Genomic DNA, 24121 nt, shown 5'->3' with positions numbered 1-24121 from the left:
TTCCCATCAGAAAATTTTCATCAAACACAACAAACCCAGAGTGTTAGGTACACATACTCACACTTCCGGCACAACTCACTCTGTATAAATTGCCCATGGTGATAGGCCGGGTTGTGCTGAGTTTAAAGGAAAAAAAGTTATTGTGCGCAATGAATATAAATCTCATTATATTCATATTCTATTTCATGCTCCATAACAGTTTCTATTTACAACAATTACAATTAATTGGTGACTAATGTTTGTTTTTCTGATTAACCCAATCTTTACTGTTCTTTCAATCGGTGGCTGCATTGCATAATTTTTATATGCTTTATGTGAAAGTAAAAATTTTTTGTTCAAAATGAAGTAAAAAAGTTTGAAATAATTGGGCATTAGTTTGGTGATTTTTACTTTATAATTAATTTATTTATATTAATGAAAAATGAAGGTCGTGCTAATGCTCAATTTTCAAACTTCTCAAACATGTTATTCAAGAAATCAGTAATTAAGTAATGAAATTAATAATTAATTAATGTCTAATTTTAAAAAAGAATTTTTCAATCGATTTTCTAAAAAGAATTTTAGAAAAATAATTAATTTGATGATTTTAATTAATATTTATTAATTAATATTACTAATTAATTACAGATAACTTCAATAACATATTTGAGAAGTTTTAAATAATTAGACATTGCTTTTGTGTTTTTCAGTTGATAAAAAATAATTTTAATACCTTAAATAATATATTTGAGAAATTTAAAAAAAAGTAGGCATTAATTTTAATTTTTGTATATAACGTCTTGATCAATATAAAATTATTCATTTTATTTTACTGCTTAGAAATTACGATTTGCACACATGAAATCTAACACACCTACCACCTGACAAAAACAATTTAGAATTTTTTCTGTTTAAAATATTTCATGATATGTGGATGAACAAGTAGAAAGTGAAAAAAAAAAAAACCAATAAAAAATTAAAATAAAATTTTTGTAAAAATCATAAAAAAATTGTAATTTAAATTAATTAAATTTTGAAAAATAGTATTATACATACATCATTAGGCAGGGTGCACGCTGGTGCAATACTGCAAGCATGCAACTCGATGCATATTTGTTAAAAAACCTGAAATTCAGGTTTTTAACCGATCCGTCTCCAGTTGCAAGCTTCGTCTCCTGTAGTATCTGTAGTATCGCACCAATGTAGAATGTGCCTTAGACATTTTGAAAGTTCCCAGAAATAATTGTCACACAAATATTTTTTAATGAAAATTACATGAATTTTTTTATGCATTACACAATTCATTTTCATTTACACAACAAAGTGTTGTGTAAATGAAAATTCAGTCAAAAATACATAACATTAACCTGAAGCAAAAATCATTTTAAAAATCACACAAAATTAATTGATACAATGCCCACTAGTACCCCCCAGAAACAACTGAAGTGGGCATGGGAGATCCACTGTGAATGAAGAGATGCATAGAAACCAATGCCCAATTGCTCTCACAGGTGAAACAGGTCTGCCACTCATAACCTGACACCTGCTCAAACATTTTGTCTGAAAATGGGTGATTCCTTTCTTCTGCTACATCTGAAAGAATTCCAACAGCAGTTCTCGAGTGTTAGCGGGTCTGTGGAAATGGCGTGGCTGTAAGCAGAAGTGGGCACTCCTGCTCTGTCTGAAAGGAGCCTGAGGAAAGGTTGCATAGTCAATGTTTGTTTTTAAACTTCTGTCATTTTTTGTAAATTTTTCTATGGCAAACTTGAAAGAACAAAGTATTTGCATTAAGATATGTTTCCTTTTTGAGTAAAATCAACAGGAAATTCTCAGTGTGCATAACTGTAATATGTGAGGGGTTTTTTGTGATAAAAATGTTTTTAAATATTTTGCTGAAATAAATGGAGTTTGGTGACTTCAAATACCCGAAATGCTGGAAAGGCATATAAAAATTTATTTCATACATTTTGCAACATAATTCAGTAAAGATTCATTGTTTTAATAACTTAGTTTCCAGAAAAGGAAGCAAGGTGGAATGGGGGAGACTTTACTGAAGTTATATTAAACATAGAATCTGTTACTCTACTCGGTTTTAATAATGAGATTTCTCCCTTACTTTTTTTTTCCTTGTTTTTTTTTCATACACTACATATGACATCAGTGTTGAAAGGGAAAGGATAAGGTGAAGTTATTTCTGTAAAAACACATAAAAAACTTGAGGAGCAACAACACGTGACAAATATTTGCTGAAAACAAAATTTATTAGAATAATTTATTTCCATGTTGTAAAAAAATATTATGCTGTACTATAATTGGAACAAAAAGCACAGTGAGCAAATAATAACCTGTGGTAGTGAAACCTTTTTTAATGCTTAAATCGTTTTGGCTATTCATCACTTTTGCATTGAGGTACTACACTATCTACCAATAAGTATTTAGACACCTATGCAAATGACGATATCTGCGGTCCTGAGATACGCCACGCCCTCCGCCGGTATATATCGTGTAGGAAACAACATCGGCATTAGTCGCATACAAGATGCCGCGCAGTTCGGAGCTCTCTGATTTCGAGAAAGGTATAATTATCTGGTATCACAAAAATGACCGATCCTTAAGGGATATATCTAGCATGCTGAAGTACCCAAAATCGACAGTGGCCTATGTGATTAAGAAGTGGAAGGTGAGCTGTGATTGTCGGAATTTGCCCCGAGTCGGCAGACCAACGAAACTAGGAGATAGAGACCGACGGGTGCTGTCCAGAGAAATTCGGAAGAACCGCACCCAACCAATGGCCCTCATCCGCGAGGAGTTTCAACAGGCATCCGGGAGTATTGTTTCAATGAATACCATCCGTAAGGAAGCACATCTGATTGGTTTTCATGGTCGTGCTGCTGCCCATAAGCCTTTGATCACAAAGTCCAACCGCGTTGCTCGGTTAATGTGGTGCAAAGCACATCGAAATTGGACCGTAGATCAGTGGAAACGGGTTCTTTGGAGTGACGAATCTAGGTTCACCCTCTACCGTTCGGATGCAGGGTCTGTGTCTGGCGTCTGCCTGGAGAACGTCTCCTGTCAGAATGCATTGTGCCAACAGTCAAGTTCGGCGGAGGTGGAATTATGGTCTGGGGGTGTTTCTCCTGGTATGGACTGGGACCCTTTGTCCCCATTCATGGTAAGCTCAACGCCGATGCCTACTGCACTATTTTGGATGACAATGTGCTTCCTACGTTGTGGCAGTTTTACGGGGTGAACCCCTGTTACTTCCAGGACGACAATGCCAGCTGTCATACTGCGAGATTAACCAAGGCTTGGTATGGTGCCAATGGGGGTCCATCGAATGGACTGGCCTGCCCAGAGCCCAGACCTGAACCCTATCGAGAACCTCTGGGACGAGTTGGATCGCCGAATTAAGGGGTGCCCTACCCGTCCAAAATCGGTGAAGGAACTGACATGTCTTCTCCAAGCCGAGTGGAAGAAAATACCACTAGCCGTCACACAAGAACTTGTGGAAAGTATGCCCCGGAGGGTTCACGCTGTAATTGCCTCTCGTGGAGGCTCTACCAGCTATTGATTTTGAATAAAGTTAGTTTTTCTTTTCTATCACAGGTGTCCAAATACTTATTGGTAGATAGTGTATATTATATCATGACCCTTATTATGATTACTCTTAAATGATGGTAAGTAAATTTGATCAAGATTCATCAATTTAATCCATGAACAATGCCTCTAATAAGATGTCTGTGTGGCATATAACATTATTGATTATTATATTCTCATCTCTAATAAAAAGATCTACTTTGGTAAACACCTTCACAGTGTTTTGAGATAACAGTCTTTAAGTTTTTTGCAAAAATAAGAGTTAAAAATGTATTGATTCAAAGCTTCAATTACATGCACAAAGCTTTACTTTTATACTTTATTTAAAAACACATGCAACTTTTTATACTTTATTTAAAAAAAATATATGTAATTTAGAAATAATTTTAGATTTTTTTCCCGAGTTATATATTTACAAATATTCAAAATTTGGATTGTGAAAGGGATATAATAATTTGAAGCATGCTTTCTAATTGAAATTTTCATATTAGTGATGGCATTTGTCTCAATTTCTTTCTTTTTTTTTCCTCTGTAACTGGTAACTTAATAAAACATATCTAATTGCTCATACTGTAGTCTAACTGAATAAATCAGGACAGTGTTAATATCGGGACTAGATTAATTCCAGGTGCCAAGTGGCCCTGGCAGCTAAAATATTGTTATTGAAGCTCAGAATTTTCTATGCATGGAAACTGATGACAACATGAAATTTTCATAATTTTCATGTCAGCATGTCTAATGACATAGAAAGGGTATACCGAGTCCCAGAAATTTGAAAAAAATAAATTGGCTATTTTTTTCAAAAAAAAAAAAAATCTTTAGCTCCTCAACGATTTGGTTGGAGACTAAATTGTTTTTTTATGTGTGTCCAGTCCTGACACTATTAACTTAAAATTTCTCAGAAATTTATATAAGAACTTCATTGAGATTTTTCTGTTTCTTCATCAAATCAGCTTTTGATAATAAGGCAAACATCTGTGTTTCTTATTAAAAATGTACTCAATTTCATAAGTGGTATTCCATATTTATTTTAAGTTTTGTTTTTGAGTTACAAAACTATTTTTTTGCCATTTTGTTATTCCTCATTTCATATCTGAGTGAATATAATTTTCAATATATTTCCCCTTGGCTTATTTTTAGCTGCCTGTGCTGCCCTGCCTTAGTATGGTCTGATTGTAACTTGCTCAAACTAGTCATGTGCCTTCAAGCTCCTATTTGGATTATCATTTATAATGCAGTGTTCTTCACTTTTAGTTTTATGTATGATGCTTTTTATTTTCTTTATTTGCCTTACTTAAATAGTGCAAGTTATTTTTTTCTTCTTTCACTGCAATGCATTACACGTGCTTATTATTAGCACCTCTTTTTTTTGCTTTTGATTTTTTATTCTATTATTTCTTTTTCTTTCCATCAATTCAACACTTTATTTTTTTTTAGTATGATTATAAACACATAGTTTCATTTAAAAATTTCTTTTATAGAATGAATTTTTCTTTTTTTTCTTTTCTTTATTTTCAAAAAATATATATATTGCGATGGTTAGTAACCCTATTCAAGCCACCTTTTTTTTTGCATTTTATCTGACACAAATATGTCTTAATATTTAAGAAAAAAATGCAGGTTAAAATCTTAATTCTTTTTAAAAATTCAGCTTGATTATGTGATTTTGACTTTCGTTTGATACTTACATTTTCGACACATAAATTTAATATATAAATGTGGTCTGGAAAAAAAATTATGAATTTTTTATGATTATGATTTAGCATTTCTCAACTTTCTTGTGCCCAATGACCAGTGAAATGTCTAAAACATTTTTACAGGCCACTATGAGTGCGTAGTGTGACTATATGACCCATGTTTAACGTGACATTTTTGTAATTTTGGTTGGACCAACCTTTTTATACACAGTTCAGTTTTCCTCGTTTTTCAATGAAGTTCATTTTGATCTGTTATCTTCACTAAAATTGTAAACGTAGATAATTTTCATCTCACACATTTATTTATCTTATTTTTAAATTTTTTTTCCCCCGGGATCTGCATTTCATCTGCAATTTCTAAAAAGCCCCCTTGGATCTGGTTACCCCCTAACATCTGGTTAGTGACTTTTTAGCAATTTCAGAATTAATTGGTGATTTTGCCATGTTATGATGAAGTTTTCAGCAACAATTAGGGATGGTCTGTATTTTGTCATATTCAAGATCCCAATTTTCCATATTTTCTCCTCAATTGAAGTGTGATCACCAGGTTTCAATGTTTTTTTGTGCAATATTTTTTTTTTTACTCTGATGTGCAATAGCCTTTAATTTCTGCAATAATTAAAAATTTTGTTGAAAATTGATTGCATGTGTCTGCAACAATTAGCAAAATATCTCATATATATATATATATATATATATTGCAATATACATTGCAATTTACAATACTTGTGTTGTGGGATTGCAATTTTCCAAACAATTTTCTCAATGAAATATGGTCACTCAAACCATGAGAGTCTAGTTTTTTATTTGAAGCTAGTACGGTATTAATATCAGTTTTGCAATTGAATAGTTATCTATTCAATGAGAATTTAGTTATCAAGTCTGCTTGCAGATCATCTGTATTATCATCAAGGACCACCTCTGGTTCCTCAGACCATAGGTTGAGAAATGCTGAAATGCTGGCTTATTTGATCATTTGATTATTTTAGTCTCACCAAAATCATTTTCTGCGCATGAGGGCTAATTAGACTGGGACCTACAATTTATTGCTGATTTCGAATGGCTTTTTTTTTATACTCACCGAGAGGTTGGTGTGCTAACCCCTTGTTGTGGGACTCCCTGTGGCAGAAATCTTTTTCTGTGGTCATGTGGCAGCTTCTGTTGTACCCTTGCGTCAGGAAAGTTTTGGCAACGACAAACCGGGTATCGAACGTACTGGCTTATAATATAACCAAAAAAATATAATTTAGTATCCATTATTAGAAATGAAATAAATTTCCATGAATTGATATGCTGCTAAGCTTTCATGATGCTCTCAAGATAATTTTGTTTTCAATTTTGTGATGATGATTGTCAGAATTATCAATTAATCGACCTGTAAAATTTAGTTTCCAAAAGTATTTGGAATAATATGATGTGAAAAGCAGATGTTAAAAAGTCTGTTCTATAAGGCAGAAGGTTCAGCATCTCCTTATGAAGTTTGTTTAGCAGAGGATTTCTGCAGCCTGGAGTTTCTGAATCAAAGAAACTCAAATATTTATTTTTGCACCATTTATTGCTCTCCATTTTCTTATATTTTTTATTTATTTTATTTTGTGAATTTTTTCATGCTACTCTACAATGCATGGAAAAAGCTAGAATTCTTGAATTTAGAAAAAAGCTAAACTTACACATAAAAATGTAGAATCACTAGAAAGAAAAGTATCTTACTCATTACCATGTATATTTGCCAAACATTGTGGTAATCAGAAATAATCAATTATCGTACAAGCTATTCTGTATATCATGGGATCCAAATGATAACTAGAGCCATTTTGACCTGGAACCAGTCAAAATGGACCATTTTGAACTGAACATTTGCCTATCCAATATCTTATGTTTTTCCATCTCTATGTATGAGACAGAGAAATGAGCTGGGTTGAGTACATAGTGTAAAATATATGCACTTTTTTTTAGTCTTTTACATCTTCCTTTAAATTCTCCTTCTTCCAATTGTAAAACTATTCATCCCAGCCTTCTGTCATTTTTTGTCTTTTTATAGCACTTTTTTTACTGTTTTATAAAATTTATTTTTAAATTTTTGGCAGCATCCAAAACAAATTTTTCAGTTTCCATAGAAACCTATGGGAAATTGTGTTTCCGCTAACAACACATATAATTCCAGAACAAATTATCTTTGTTCGCTAAGGTATTGCTGGACATGTGAAATTATTAAATTTCATTTCAACTGTTCAGAATAGGTTTTAAGGTCCAAGTTAAGCATTTAGCAAGCATTTTCTATTAAAAAAATTGGTTGAAATACAAGAAAACAGTAATTATATAAAATTAAATTCTATCCTGGAAAGGTGCCATGCTTATGCTGATGCAGTATTTACATTGAAAATTTTTTACTTAATTGTACATACACCTCATATACATTCCTTTTTCTAATTGCAGCAATTATGCCAAGGAATGTGGTAGATAATAAAAAAGAATGAAACATATTTACCAATTCCCTAGCCAGAGCTCTATCAGCCCTCCTCTTTTATGGAAATCACAATAATAGGGTTTTAATTAAGACAACGAACAAATTATATATATATATATATATATTACAAATAATTATTAAGAAATGTTAACAGCAAACCATACACAATTTGCATTTACGTGCAAAGTTCTTAATTTTTTTTTGCTTAAGAATAAAATCATAATAAGTTATGGAAATTAATAATTGTGTTATTCGTTGTGTTACTTATATCTTAAACTTTTGAACATATTTCAAAATATAATTCTCTTTTTTTGTATTATGATCATTTTATACACCTTGCTAATCAAACCTATAAAACTGGTTTCTCATACATTCGACACTTGTTATAACAGCCATGCATTATTGTGACCATTTCCTTATAACGACTGATCTGATAAGTTCCAATTATTTTCCTATTCATCCCTTGTTATTTTTCATTCAGTGTAATGACCTAAAAGGATCGTTAAACCAATATGAAATTTGAGCTCAGCTCTGCCCTGCCCTTCCCTCTTTTTACAAATAAATGAACCAAATCAGAGTGTGTTTGACTTCAGTGCATACTGTAAGTACATGCATGCATGCAATAAATTGGTGAAGTTTTTATTATTATTTTCTAACTTAATGTTTCTTCATTAAAGTTGCTTGTATTATAATAAAATGAATATTATATTTTTATTCTGTCCATATATGGAACTGTCTTTAAGGAGCTAATTTTTTTTCAAACTTTTGATGTTACAATCTCCCAATATAACGTCTGTTTTTCTGTGGAACAATGGGGGTGGGTATCGACTGCAGTTGCTAAATGGTTTCCGTATCTTAGCTGCAGGGTTAGCAGGTTTTTGATACATGACAGTTTTTGGCAGTTTTAACTGCAGTTTAAATTGTTGCATCAAAAATCCTCTGTCAAAACTGTTTTTTAATATAAAAATACCTATTGAAAACACATATACATGAATTGATTGCTAATGATATTAATAATAAATAATATTTTATGAGTAACAGATACATATTAGGATTAAATAATTTCCTACTTTATAATTATTGCAAGCAATATACAGTCAAACCTCATTACTAAGTCACTCTTGGGAGCCCAAAAATGTGACCACGTAAGCAGAGTGACTCGCTAAACGGAGTAAGCCATGGCCCCGCTGATTTCTGTCTTCCTATTGATGCATTCATGCAGAAAAAACCAAATTTAAGTTATTCAAACGAGTATAGTCATGCAAATTTATTACTCAAGTTTTTCTTAATCAATTAATGTGTATTTGCTACATAATTATGTATTTGAATAACACAAAAATATTACCTTTTTCAATTTTTAAAAATTCACAGATTCCTCTTGTTTATGGAAACCAAAGTATTGTCATCTTGTATGGCAATTTGGAACGCCATTAGATGAAAATAAAATATTCTTTATGAGTTCAAAAGAAAAACTGCTTATTTTTTATTGAAAAAAATACTGGCAAGTTTTGTTTGTATTGAATTGATAGTTGAAGAAGGATCCTTTTCTCTAAAGAAGATAGAAAATGGGTGTCTTTGTCTGCAGTGCTGTCTTAATGCGTGAACTCAATCGGGCGTGGCCCGGGCCCTCAGAGTAATGAAAACTGATTGAAATTTTCGAGAATTTGCCAAGTAGTGTCTCAGAAAAATTCCTTGGCCCGGGACCCATGATGCTCTTAAGACGGCCTTGTCTGTTTATTTTACTTTCCAGTTCTGATACAAACTTTCTTAATATGTCGATTTTTTATATCCCTCCACTATAACGCTGCTTTGTCTTTAAAGGTGAACAAGATTTTTTTTAATTTTTGAGAACATCCTGAGAGAGAGAGACTGTGGGATGAACACATTGGGTTACAGATGCTTGACAATCATCCAGCTAAGATTTTTGTTTAAAACGCCAAAATGTAGAGAAAAATATTGAGCGGCTTAAAAAAAAAATTTTTTCTCTAAAAAAACAAAAAACTGAATTTCTTCTGCCAAGGACACTTTTTCAGCAGAAGTGACCAAGAATTGCAACTTGCCAAGAAAGAAAAAATTTCCGCTGAATCATTCCCAAAAAGTCGCCCAATGTTGAGGGAATCTGTCAAAAAGCCTGTAGTGAACAGGGTGGGGGAGAAACGAAGGCTTCTTTGTCTTCTGCTTGAATTGCTAGGTAGATCTTTGGCATGAAACTATCGAGAGTGGACATTGAACTTATCACGCATATTGTATGAAGAGTTTCTGATTTGAATGGTAATTTTCGAAAAAGTTCTTTGACAAAAGTGACTCCTTAAGCTGAGTGGGATGACGTATTATCAGGGGTTTAATAACATTAGAACCCCGTAGAGGACAATTGGGATGTCCAAAAAGTGACCTGACATGATATGTGTAGTGATATGTTACCCAGTTGACGCACTAACAAGGTTTGACTATATAATTATCTACTGTACTCTTCTTCTAAAGAAATGGACTTGAAAATGATTTTATGTTGCATATGTAATGCTAATTTTTTTGTTATTAAATTATTTAGATAATTCCAGAAACTTGAAATAATACTGTTATTGGACATAGTATTAAAATATATGTTATAACCAAAATACAAAGTTGAAGGACTTACTAATATGTAAAGTTATTTAGCTCGAATCAGGTGCAGAAAAGATGAACAGGTATCGCTTGCATACTGCGCTTGAAAAACTCCTTTACTTCTACTTCTTATTCTTAGTACAACAGGAAGAATATCTAATCCTATAATTGAGTGGAAAGGAATTTTTAAATGCAATAGTTTTGCACACACAATTAAGGTTTCATCTGAACTTGTGAAACTAGCAATGCTTTGGCTATCGAGTCTTGCTCAGCTTTGATTGGAAGAGTATTTTCAAACTTTGGATTTGGATCTATGCCAAGAATTTTTTTAGGTATAAATAAAGGAGCAAAATTAGTTGTGTGCTATCAGATGATGTGTAGTAATTTAATTCAACTATGTCATAGCATCTTATGCAGACAAAAAAATTTCAATTATAATAAATCCATGTTTTGGACGTAAAAAAAATTAATCTGTCTAAGGAATGTTTCTTGTTATTTGACATATCTGTTGTGGCAAAAAAACTTAATTCATTAATTACGTCATTAACCATCAAGTCTTTTGATTGTTTAAATCAGTTTTAGACGCTTGTCATCACAAAAATGTGACCCTGCTTAGCTGAGGTTTTAACCCAGTCTTGTTAAATCATAAGTACAAACCTTTTTTTTTTATGGACGTTTATCAGCCAAGATGAATGCTCAAAAGTTTAGAAACATGATTAAATATATATATAAAAACAACAAATATGATTTCATATATTTTTTTCTATCTTATAGAATTCAATTTGTTGACTTTTCAGAAGAGCAATTATGTATAAATTTGTATTTTTATTCATATGTTATATATTTTCTAGGAGTCAATCATCCTTATCCAAAGAGGGTCTTGCTGAAGATGGAGAAACTTTGCTATCGAAAACTGATGTAGTTCTTACATTCACCTTAGAGGTGAGATTCGAGAATTAGTTCCAATATTTTTGATACAGGTGTTTTGATACTTATGTTTATGCATTGTACATATGTTTTGAACTTTCAATGTAGATAGCATGTTGCTGATTCATCAACAACACCTGGTGATCACATAACAGCCACCAGTTTATGAGTTTTACACTAATTTATATTTTACCTTAAAATTCAATAAGACATATAGAATAATTCCCTTTTCATTTGATTATTTTTATTTTATCTTCACAATAGCTTTTAAAATTCATAGAAAGTTCTATTAAGTTCCTTATTACTTCCTCTACACTCCAATGCTCAATTCAGTGTGCATTTTTTAATATCCGCTAAGTTTTGAGCTTTTTTTTGTACCATTTTGCATGTATACAATGGATAGTTAATCCTGTATCAATTATTTCTCTAAGGTTGTGGTGATGGAAGTGAAAGGATTGAAATCCCTTGCCCCAAACAGAATTGTCTACTGCACCATGGAAGTTGAAGGAGGTGAAAAACTCCAGACAGATCATGCAGAGGCTTCAAAACCCATGTCAGTGGCTCATATTTTATGTTTTATAGTGTTACTTTATTTTAGTGGTTCCCAGTTCATAGTGCACCTACCCATGAGGGTGGATAGCAGGCTATTCAGGAATGATTAAAAAATAATCAGGAGTAAAATTATTCTAAAAAAATGAAGACGTTATTTATGGCACTATAAACAAGAGGGTACAAAAGCTTATTTTCAAAAAACATTTTCTTTAAAATTTTTTCTTCTAATTTTATGAGCACACACATTTTTTAACTTTACACATTTGAAGGAGATGCACAGGTGTATATGGTACACAGTATGTGGTACTTGAATCTCCACGAACAACAACAGTTTAGAGGGTGAATGGGTGGTCGTGGATGATGAGGTAGAGGGGGATAATGATAGGGGTTTAATCATCAGTGATTCTATGGTTAGGGAACTAAAAAAGCAACAGAGTGTGTAGGGATTTTCTGGGTTATGAACGCTGTTGTCTTCCTGGGGGAAGATTAGCAACGTTGAGACGTTTTCATTGCCAAAAGTTACGTGTAATCGTGTGGGTGGTAACGAATCAGGTAGCAGCAGATATTAGTGAGTCAATGTCAGAGTACCAGGATTTACTATTATCTGCTAGGGGAGGGGGGGGGGGATTCAGATGTGTGGCAGTGATTCTGGTACTGCCACATTCCGGGTAGTGGGACTGTAGGAGTAGGATCCACCAAGTCAATTTAGAAGGCCATTTGCTCCTCACTTGGGGTCAAGTTCTTGGAGCTTCCAGCATGTATCAATAGGTGGCTTTGTTTAGATGGAATTCATCTGAATAAGAGGGGGGTCTGGGAGGTTTATGATATAGGCTTGGGTCAGGTTATTTGCTTCCAGACCACGTAGTTGGGAATGCGGGTTAGTTAATGATAATCACAACAGTACTGACGGAGAATTACTCACTTCTTACTTGGATGACTTCTTGATTGATACTAAATCACAGGGCAAATTAAAATGTGTGCTAATAAATGCCAGGAGCTTGGGTAATAAAAAAAGATTTTTTAGAAACTATGATAGCTGTGGAGGGCCTGGATCTTATAGCCATTACAGAATTTTGGGCAAATGATGGGGGATGAATCTTTCTTACGCATCTCTGGATATAATACTTTTTTAAGAGATAGATCAGATAAGAAAGGGTGTGGAGTGCTGATATACGTGAAATCATGTTTGAAGACTGGAGAGTGTAACGTGCAGAGAAGTGATATTGAAACTATATGGGTTGAGCTTGAAAACAAAAGACATCATAAACTTATTGTTGGGGTTTGTTACAATCCACCAAATAGGGATCCAAACTACATCACCAAACTTCATGATGAAATTTCCTACATATCTAAGCTACATAATGCACCTACATATGTAATACTAGGTGATTTCAATTACCCGGATATAGATTGGAAGAATCTCCCAGCTGGAATATGACACAGACTTTCTTAAGTTGGTGCTAGATAATTTTTTGTATCAGTATGTATCAGAAGCCACTAGGGGACTGCTATTTTGGATTTAGTTCTCACTAGTTCCGAGGATCTTGTTGTTGAACATGTTTCGGGGGGGGGGTGTTTTCAGTGATCACCGTGTCGTCAGTTTTCTTTGTAAGTTTTGTTCGGGTAAGGTTGATAAAAAAAGACAAAAGACTGGTTCCTTGTTTTCGGAGAACTGACTTTGATGTTCTGAGAGAAAGGTTAGCAGAAGTTAATGTGTTTGTACATCGCGCCCCCTATGGCTCACGGATAGTGTGCATAACCTTTACCTTGTAAAGAAAAGAGCATTCAGAGGGTATAAAAGTGGACGAAGTGACCTGTCATTCTTTACTGAAAAAAGAAAGGCGTTGAAGAAAACAATAAGGGATATTCCAATAATTGATGTAAGGAGACAGTGGCCCCCCCTCAATAGGAGGGTCTAGGGTAGAGAGTAATGTAGGTATGTGTAGTGCTTTCAATGGGTTTTTCGCATCGGTTTTTAATGAAGAACACAATATTTAATGTACGGTTGTTTTATGGAGTAATAAAATCCCCAACCCTATTCAAGTAGAAGATGTGGAGGTCCTAAATCTCCTAAAAAATTTATGTGCGAACAAAGCACCAGGACCAGATGATATCTATCCTAGGGTCCTCAGGGAATGTGCTAATGAATTGTTGGGGCCACAGTCGCGCAGATTTACAGGTGCACTGTTGCTGCGGGTATCGTCCAAAGGGATTGGAAACTTGCTAATGTTCCGATATTTAAAAAGGGGTAGTAGAGAGGCTGTGTCCAGTGAGTTTGACAAGCTCCCTCTCGAAAATTTCGGAAATTACTATGAAAAACAATTGGTGAAGTGGCTAGACGAGAATAGTGTATTGTCGGATAATCAGCATGGGTCCAGGAAGGGGAAGTCATGTGTAACTAACCTCCTTTGCTTCTATGATCATGTGACTAAGGCTTTGGGCAAGGGCAAAAATATAGATCTTGTTTACCTTGATTTCCAGAAGGCATTCGATTGGGTCCAACATGGTAAACACTTGAAGCGTTTACACGAGATTGGTATTGGGGGCAACTTGATGAATTGGATATAATTGTGGTTGAGAGATAGATCACAATGGTTATGGTGAACGGGGAATTCTCTGATTGGACAAGCGTCACTAGTGAAGTTCCTCAAGGTAGTGTCCTGGGACCCATACTTTTTTTTCACTTTTTATCAATAAACTCGATCAGGGTATCGATGGGATTGTTAACAAATTCACAGATGACATGAAGCTGGTAGGGGGGGGGGGGTAGTTGGGAATCAAAGCGATAGGGAGTTGCTCCAGACCAACTTGAACAGGATTGTAACATGGGAAAATGAATTGAGTATGAAGTTTAGTGATGAGTGCATAGTCATTAATTTCGGTTCGAACAACCCACGTTCCTCTTATGAGTTGAATGGTGTCACTATCCCGGATGCAACTAGGTTGACCAATTTGGGAATTCTCATTGACGAGTGGCTTAGGTTTTCTGAACATTGTTCAGCGGTGGTAAAAAAAACAAATAGAATGCTCGGTTTTATTTTTAAAAAAGTGTCTTCACGTTTTCCTAAAGTCATTCCTTCGCTTTTCTGAGGCTTAGTTCGTCCTGGACTGGAGTATGCTGTAAGGTTTTGGAGACTATACCTATGGAGGAACATAGACTTGGTTGAAGGGGTGCAGAGAAGAGCTACACGTTGAAGAAGAAGTCCTCTTTGGCACATGCGGCTTGCGTTATGAAGAGAGACTTCATTTTTTGAATATGTTTACATTGGATGGACACAGATGTCAGGGAGATATGATCGGCGTGTTCAAAATTTTCAATGATATGGATAAGATGGACCACATGATTTATTAATTCACTGTCAATCAACTGCTTTTACCAGCGTACGTCAGTCTCGATTGATAAGGGACAATTTTAGGTTATGGTGTCACAAGGAATTTTTCTCTAATAGGGTTGTTAAAAAATGGAATAGCTTACCGCCAGAGGTAGTAAATTCTAATACAATTGACACATTTAAAAATGAATACGATAAACATGTTGGGGTAACTCGAGAAGCTATCCATACATAGAATAAGACAACCATAAATACATTTTATGGGCATTGTATAGTATTTTATCATGTGTGTGTATATATATATATATATATTGTTTATACAGTCAAATCCTGTTATAATGAACTCCAAGAGACCGGAGGAATTAGTTCGTTATAACGAAATTTTGTTATAAAGGAATTTTTTTTATTGGACTGAACACAACACATAAAACATACAATCAAGACAACCGAGAAAGACAGAAAAAGAACATAAATAAAAAAAATAAATAAAAGACATTACAATGACACAGACACTGTGACACCAAGGGACTACAAGTCCTTCCACAGTCGGTCAATATAAATTAGATTTTTGAGTTAATTGGGTTGGTTTAGGTTTTTGTATTGTTCCTATGTAAACTTATCTGAAGGATTAAAAAGTATTCGTTAAAATGAGTTTTTTTGCTATAACGGTATTCGTTAAAACAAGATTCGACTGTAATTTTTGTGATTGCGTTTTTAATTGGGTTGCTGTATTTCAGTAATATATGACATCCATACTTGTTATGGTCATCTTTTTCTCAGCCACCTCGTTGGGCATTTTGCCTGTTGTGGCCTTGTATTTGTATTTGTATTTATGAAAGATTGGGACCCCCACTTTATTTTGAATGAATTTATTATTTTCATGCATTTCCTGGTTTTTCATTATGCCATGAATATGTTTTGTATCCAGGTGGGACACACAAGGCGATTTTACTACCACACATCCATTGCCTATAGTAAAAGTGAAATTATATACAGAAAGCCCCGGATTATTAAGTTTGGATGATAAAGAATTGGGAAAAGTGAGCTTACCAATTTGAAAATTCTATCAATTAGCAGTAGTGAAAATATAACAACTGAATATACGTATGAAATGATAATAAGTACAGTCTTTTTATATTTTCATATAGTTACTGACGATAACAGTATCACACTACATAATTCTTGAAATCTTTATTTTAGGTTATTATTAAGCCAACCCCTTTAAGTCCTAAATCACCTGAATGGCATAAAATGGTGGTACCGAAAAATGCTGCCGACCAAGATCTGCGCATCAAAATTGTTGTCAGAATGGACAAGCCTTTGAATATGAAGCACTGTGGGTATGTATTTGTGTGGTTAAAACAGCTTTATTACATCTATATTCAAATAAGGTAAAAAATGCCTAATATATAATAATATATGTACCCTTTTATGAATCCGTAATGAATAACATCAAACAGTGGGGGGGGGGGGGGCTCTAAGAACTAAATAGCAAAATTTTTCTGCCTCTTCTACACAGGTTATTTCATAAGTTAAAAGTTCAAGTATTACACAGCACATCTGTGTGTGTAATGAAAAAGCAACTTTTTCAGTTTTTATTCAATTTTAAAGTTAAAATTGAATAAAAACTGACTTTAAAATTGAATATCTCAAAAAGTGGTAAAATTTTTTTTTTTCTACATATTTATATCACAGCAAAAAATATGTACTTAAATTATAGGCTTTTCTTGAAACAGTCTATGATCTTTTTCAGGAACTGTTTTGATTTGTATGATTAGGATCCGTTATCTTTTATTTTTTATCAGTAATCATAAGCATACCTGTGATTGCTGTTCATTTCTAAGGTTTTAATGTCAATTCTCAGTGATGGGTTGCATTGTTGTCCCTTTTCAGATACCTTTTTGCACAGGGGAAGCAAGTTTGGAAGAAGTGGAAGAAGCGGTATTTTATTTTGGTGCAGGTTTGTAATTTTTTTTATTGTAATGCAGTTTATGTGTTTCAAGATCTATTCAGGCTATATTTTTTCCCCTTTTGCTACAGTTATGTTATTTATGATTTTGTTGAAATCAAACAGCTTTCGGTGAGCATGTCATTCATGTAAATTCTCCAGAAGAATGTTAATAAGATGTATGTACAGTTAGGTAGTAGTGGTGTCATTCATTTATAATCACTAAATACTCTGTAAAAACAAAAGTTTACCAAATATTGACTTTTTTCTGAGTACATTATTTTTTGAAAAATTTTTTTTATTTCTTTTTTTTTTTTTTGGATTTTGGTCATTCTCACGAAATTGGCCTAAAAATTAGCCTAATTGTTAAAAAAGCCCCAGCAGTTTATATTAAAGATATTTGAAAACTTTTTTTGTCATTCTTTATTTATATTCCATCTTCTAAAAAGTTGCCACTCTGTTTTTAATTTTTACATCAACACATTTTTAAAATTTACTTGAACAAATTTTCATTTGATAGTGAAATGCCCTTCTCCTGGCTATGTTCCCAGCCCATTTTTCAATTTTTTAAAATAACTTTCTACCCTAAAACAAAATTATTTTCCTTTTCTTTTCAATAATATTAGTACTAGTATATTATAATATTAGTACTAGTATATTATAATATTAGTACTATTTTTAGGACTAGCATATTTTCATATTTCACCTTTTTTTTGTCAATAGTTTATACCCAATTAAACATTTCCCCAGTTTTTTTTTCTCCATTCATGACATTTGGAAAACATAGGTTCAAGTCTTACAACAGCAGTTGCCGCCTATGAAATTTTGTGTTGAGATGGTTAAGAAGAATGTAACCATCACATGAACCTCATTTTAAATAAATTGGAATTGTAAATTTATTCACAAATTAAGATTTATTCAGGAAAAAAGAGGTGAGTATTTTTAATAAATGTCCTTCCCCTGGCTATTTTATTTTTATTTATTTATTTTTTTGTGAGAAATATAAAATTGAAAATTATTTTCACTTCACCACATTTTTCAGTTCAGAGACTGTATTGTTTCTGAAAAGCAAATGCTTTGTTTTTGATCAATATTGCAAAACATGTAAAAATGCCTTTCTCCTGGCATCAAGTGACATCTAAAGACTTTGCTTTGAGAATGCAACTCATGCTCTAGCAAAACAGAGACAAATTAGAAATCAGTTTTCCCCCTAAAATTGATAAAGAAAAAAGAAACAAGAAACACAAATGAAAAAAGAAATAGAAATTGTAGGCTCCTACGGTTGGGTATACTAAATTTATTTACGGGAAAGGAATAGAAATTTACATCATTAGAAAACTGTGCCTACAAAGCAACACACACCGCATGGTTGACATTGCAACTCCTTCATTCAAACAACTCTCAAACTCTACTCGCCACATGAGCGGTGCCACCTACATTTACCGAGATGACTGCCCTTGACCTTTACAGACTTCCCCTCTGGTTTCATAACACTGTCTCAGTATGAAACCAGGAACAATATTCAATCATAAATAATTTGGTGCATAATACAATTATGAATATTGCCTATCTCTAAACATGGCTAAATTGAAGTTATTTTTTTTCCACCATGAATTTTTAACAAACTTCATTGCTGACGATATTTCATTTATTAGCAGGTAAAGAAATGTCCTCAAGAATAATTTCGGTTGACATTTTTGTTTTTAACATTATTTTAATTTTTGTCCGATTTCATGAGAACGACCCATTTATTATTCTCTTATTAAAGTGAAATATATTTTATTACTTTATTACTTACCAGATTTTCTCTATACTTCAAACATCAAAGAAGGATAAGACTAACAAACTGTTGGTTACATATAGGCCTATATTATTCATGATTGAGAACTTTTTACTAGAAGGTTTTATTTGTAACTATCTGATACCTGGCGACGTTGCTCGCCCTGTAAAAAATTTAAATATATGGGGTGATTATAAAAAAACTATCCCGACATATGGGCCCCTAACTATCATACCATTCACAGAAACTGAATGAAATTTTGGTATAAGGTATTTTGAGGTATGCGCTCAAGAATGATATGGAAAACAACAGTGTCACTCTAACAGTTACGGTTACAGTGAGAAAATTTCGAAAATATCAAATGGCAACACCAAGTTTTTTGCATTGGAATGCGATCTCCATGCTGAAAAACACTAAATAGCGTTGAAATGGCACCTGTAGCACGAAAATCCCCGGAGCTAGGCAAGGAAAAAGTAAAAAGGACTTTGCCGTGCACCAGAGCATTAATGTTCGTTTCATTCGTCACACCGTTTCTTCGGCTGAGATCACAGCCTGATTAGTCCTCCACAAGGTCATGTGGAAAATTTGTGAAACACAATAAAATGCTTTATTTTATGCTGCTTCTCTGTCCTTATTGGTTGTTCTCACTTTTAGCCTATCTACCGCCGGTGATTTTCATGCTACAGTTGCCGTTCGAACGCTATTTAGGGTTTTTCACAATGGAGATCACATTCCAGTACAAAAAAATTGGTGTTGTCATTTGATATTTTCGAAATTTTCTCACTGTAACCGTAACTGTTAGAGTGACACTGTTGTTTTCCCATATCATTCTTGAGCCCATACATCAAAATGCCTTATGCCAAAATTTCATTCAGTTTCTGTGAATGGTATGATAGTTAGGGGCCCATATGTCGGGATAGTTTTTTTATAATCACGCTGTATATATATAGATATATATATATATATATAGCTTATTATATAATTATTTCTTAATCAAAACAAATTCTGCATCAAGTAAGAAAAAATTACTTTTATTTTTAAATATTTTAGTTAAAAACTTCAGACAATCGCTTGTGGATACACAATATTTTTTGTTTTTCCATCTGGTGTGTAGATGTACAAATTTTTGGGATTACCAACACGCGAACAGGCGACGTAAAGCTGTCCGTGAGAAATACAGGGCTCAAGCAGGTTGATACCTGCCACTGCTAACGACTGGCCTTGCGCTTTGATGATTGCTCATGGCAAAAGCTAAATGAATCGGGAACTGTGATCACTTGAAAGTGAATGGCATTTCTTCAGTGATAATTGGGATACGTGGAACGAAGACGTCTTCTCTCCTTTGGCACATCCAGTTAGAATCGTTGCTTCAATGATGTAATCGTTCAATTTGTTCACACAGAGTCTGTTGTCATTGCAGAGTCTCGGTGTCTCCAAATTTCTTAAAAGCATTATAGGTGCTCCGACTTTGAGGGTCAAATTGTGTGGTGGCACACCCGGAATATCCACAAAAAGAGTTCAGAAATTCTGCAGGATACAGAACTGTCTGCGCTATGTCTGTGACATTGTTAACCGATTTGTAAGATGTTGTGTCTCCCGGAATAATTTTTAGGTTTTTTTCGTTGATCTTGTTCACACTGTCATTTTTCGGTGCCAGAATCGCTCTGTCACAAAGCCACTCATGGTTTCGGTGATTATGTTGAATGTTTGGGAAGACTTTGTCTTTGACAAGTTCTTGAACTGAGTTTAACAACTGGCAAAATCAATTTGGGAACGTAATCAGTCCAGTGCTTGGATCTACGGGAATTCTTCCATTGTCAAGTTTGACCAAGTTTGATGTGAAAATGGTAGCAGTGCTGAGTCATTTTGCAGTTGAACTCGCATGTTGGTGGATAATGATAATTTTTTAGCTTCGTGCCAGAGTGTTGATAATTTGAGGCAAGCATTGAGTTCATCAGTTGACGTTGAACATTTTTAGTCCCAGTTTTGTCGTCGTAGTTGTTGTTCTCTGTTGTTAGCGATGTCATACGTCCAACTTGTGCAGCAAATATTATTCAAACACCTTTTAAGCATTTTTTAAATTGAAACTATACCTATACAATGGGCCAGGGGCGTAGCCAGAAATTTTGTTTTGTGGGGACCAAAGTGACAGAACAATAGATTTGGCCATCTTTTTCCCCTTTTTTCAGTGATTTTCTCACATTTCGGGGGGGGGGGGGGAAACCAGACCCCCAAGTCATCCCCCCCACTATGCCCTTGCAATGGGCAATTGATGAGATAAAGGCCGCATTATCACTTACAGGACACCCTGTATATAGGCTAGCAGAAATACCTGGCGCTTCCCGGGTTTTCTTCAATTACTGGGAGGATTGGTAAAGTGACAAACCGTTATAAAGGAATAAACTGTTATAATAACTGAATTAAAGGTGTGACAAACTATTGTAAAGGCATATATTCAAGTCTGAAACACATTGTTGGAAACCACGGTAACCAACGTAAAAGTTCTGAAAGTAATTGTTGAGGCTCCAAAACCATTGTTGCCCGACAGTTTTCCACCCATTTTGGGCATTTGTCCAGCTCTGACGAACTTTTAATGTAGCCTACTGTTCAATGCCGGACCTGTTTGGTATATATGCAAAATTTGGCGACGATTGGTCTAAAACTGTAGATTTGTATAAAGAACATACATACATACATACTTTCACATTTATATATAAGATGCACAGCTTGCTAAGCAATGTATATCTTGAGTGTATCTCAAATACTAATTATTGTAATTGATCTAATTTTTTTAATGTATACATAGGTATCTCAGTACACATTTGCAATGTGTAGTTATAGGGAGAAAAAGACTGAGCCTACCGAAATGATGCAGTTAGATGGGTACACGGTAGATTATGTGGAACCCGTTCTAGGTATACTTTTTAATTTTTCTTGAATCTGCTAACGGAAATGCATGCATAAATTACTATTAGATGATATGATAGTTATATGCATTATGTACTAGAACACTGTCTTTTACTATGAAGAAATTTGAACACTCAAAAAAAGTCAAATCTAGAAGGAGCCTGGGCAATGTACATTGCATACATTCATGGTGTACATGAATAAATATCATATTCAGAGAAACAGTAACACAATTTTTGAGACAAATATAAAATTTTCGTCATTGAAGTGTGGTAGGGGTGGGGATGTACAATCTGAGTGAGAGTTTGTATTGGTGAGCTTTCATTTGGACATCAGGCAGTAATGCTGCCCCTCACCCTTCATTAGCTTTGTGTTTAAAAATTGGATCTAATAATAACTTTATTAACACCAGTCTTTAACTTTATTAACGTCAGTGGAGATAGAATTTTCAACACTTTGCAACAGGTGGTGCCCCAATTCGCATCCAAAGACCACTTGGCCTCAGCAAATACAAAGGCAAACTCTCTGGACAACCAAACATAAACATCACCCCCCTCAATGACTCGCTTGTGTGATTTCTGACCACGAGTTCTTGATGACGGTTCTCCATTGTGGAGCCACAACGCATTGACCAGTCGACCAATTAAAATTTTATTCGTCTTAAAAGCATGTAAATTTTTTGTATAAATTAAAACCAGGCAAAGTTCTAATTTTTGTGATAATAAATATATTGATTTATACATATAATTGAATAATTATTGGGTAATTAGAATGGTTCTTTTTTTGTTTTAATTGCTGATTATTTATTTACTTATTCTTGTTTTTGATATGTTTTCTATAGTTTGTTCTCAGGCTTTTTCAAAATTCTTCATTAAATCAGCTTATTTCATTACCAATCAGATCTAGAAGGAGGCCGGTTTTTCTTCAATGCTGTGAGAGAGGGAGACAGTGTTCTTTTTGCTAGTGACGATGAGAATGAATGTCATCTGTGGGTCATGGCCATGTACAGGGCTACTGGGCAATCACATAAGCCCACCCCACTTGTTCAACCTCAATCAAGCAAAAACTCCACTATCTCCAGGTTGCAAGGAGGTATGGTACAATTTGATTTATTTACAGCATGACAAATTGTTTACTTCGGATAATTAGTTATACACCAATTGATATTGGTTTGCCCACCACTTTGAAGTTGCCACTGGTTTGTAATTTTTATAGTCATGGGGAGGCAATTTGAGTCTATAAAAAAAAAATCTTTACTTTATATGCGTATAACTCTAAAGCAGTCATCGATTTCTATTATAAAAGCCTGAATTTATGAATTAGCAAACCAAAGCAAGGCTTAAAAATTCAAGCAATCAAATTTCTCCTTTGTCTGAGTGAAATTGCGAAGAAAACATATGAAATGATAAAAAAGAGCATATGATGTTGATGTTCTTATTAATGAATACTTTGAATAAGGATCATTTTTTTTTTTTACAATAAACATTTAGAATGAAAATTGTTTTTTTTTGGGGGGGGGGGGGAGAAAGGTAAGTCTCATTCTATATTGAACAACCTTCATAGAAAATTAAGCACAAAACTTTTTTTTTGTTTCTTTTGCTTATTGAATACTTGTATCCTTATCATTTTCATAATCTTATTTCAGATGCCGATCGGGCAAGGAAGCATGGAATGGATGAATTCATTTCAGCTGATCCTTGCAAATATGACCACCATGGGCTGTTCAGAATGATGCAAACAACAACTCTAGACTATAGGTTAAATGATCCTTTTTGTTCATTGGTAAGACTATTTTATTTAATGTACATCAGTCTTCAGTAAATTCTTCTTAACTTGAAAGCATTCCTTGTTTCTATGGAAATTTCCGTTGCTTGAGTTTTTCCTTGCTTTATGCTAGGGTATTGAAACTAAATTTCAATTTCAATATTGAATACATAAATTTACATACGTTTGTAAAACAGAAATAGTTAATTATAGTTTATTTTTTAATTTAATTAAATTTATTTTTGAGGGGCAAAATGTATATTCTTCTACTAATGCTCTCAATAAATATAAAGTAAAATCTCCTCTAACAGCCACATTTTGTTGGAACGAAATGCATCCCATATACTTAGCGATGGGACGAATAGTGATTTGAACAAATACCGAATATTCAGTGGCAATAGCATTTTCATAAAATTCATGACAATTATAAATGAAACAGCCGTTTTTAATTCAAAATAATAATTAATTATATTGGTAATTTCAAATGATTGATATTGAATTTTAATTATGCAATTAATTATTTAAATTAATATTGCCATGATAGTTACAATCAAATTTAATGATGATATA

At 33.7% G+C, this 24121-nt stretch overlaps 1 protein-coding gene across 5 annotated transcripts in view; it reads left to right on the top strand.

Moving 5' to 3' along the window:
* Window positions 1–24121, top strand: part of Cadps (calcium-dependent secretion activator 1) — a 103421-nt gene that overhangs the window by 11566 nt on the left and 67734 nt on the right. For 4 of the 5 annotated variants that reach the window (XM_089241806.1, XM_089241804.1, XM_089241808.1 and 1 more), the window contains exons 4-12: window positions 4717–4836; window positions 11193–11283; window positions 11700–11821; window positions 16081–16192; window positions 16353–16492; window positions 17046–17112; window positions 21687–21795; window positions 22688–22879; window positions 23433–23569. In XM_089241806.1, the coding sequence (XP_089097932.1) occupies window positions 4717–4836; window positions 11193–11283; window positions 11700–11821; window positions 16081–16192; window positions 16353–16492; window positions 17046–17112; window positions 21687–21795; window positions 22688–22879; window positions 23433–23569 (1090 nt within the window). The remainder of the gene's footprint in view (window positions 1–4716; window positions 4837–11192; window positions 11284–11699; window positions 11822–16080; window positions 16193–16352; window positions 16493–17045; window positions 17113–21686; window positions 21796–22687; window positions 22880–23432; window positions 23570–24121) is intronic. The other variant, XM_089241807.1, reaches the window with a different exon arrangement.

Source organism: Pholcus phalangioides, unplaced genomic scaffold (assembly GCF_987345545.1).
Source record: "Pholcus phalangioides strain wild (caught in Gottingen) unplaced genomic scaffold, Ppha-v1.0 ptg000014l_1, whole genome shotgun sequence".
NCBI lineage: Eukaryota > Metazoa > Arthropoda > Arachnida > Araneae > Pholcidae > Pholcus > Pholcus phalangioides.
The sequence above is the reverse complement of the archived record's forward strand: the minus strand, read 5'-3'. Positions and strand labels throughout refer to the sequence as shown.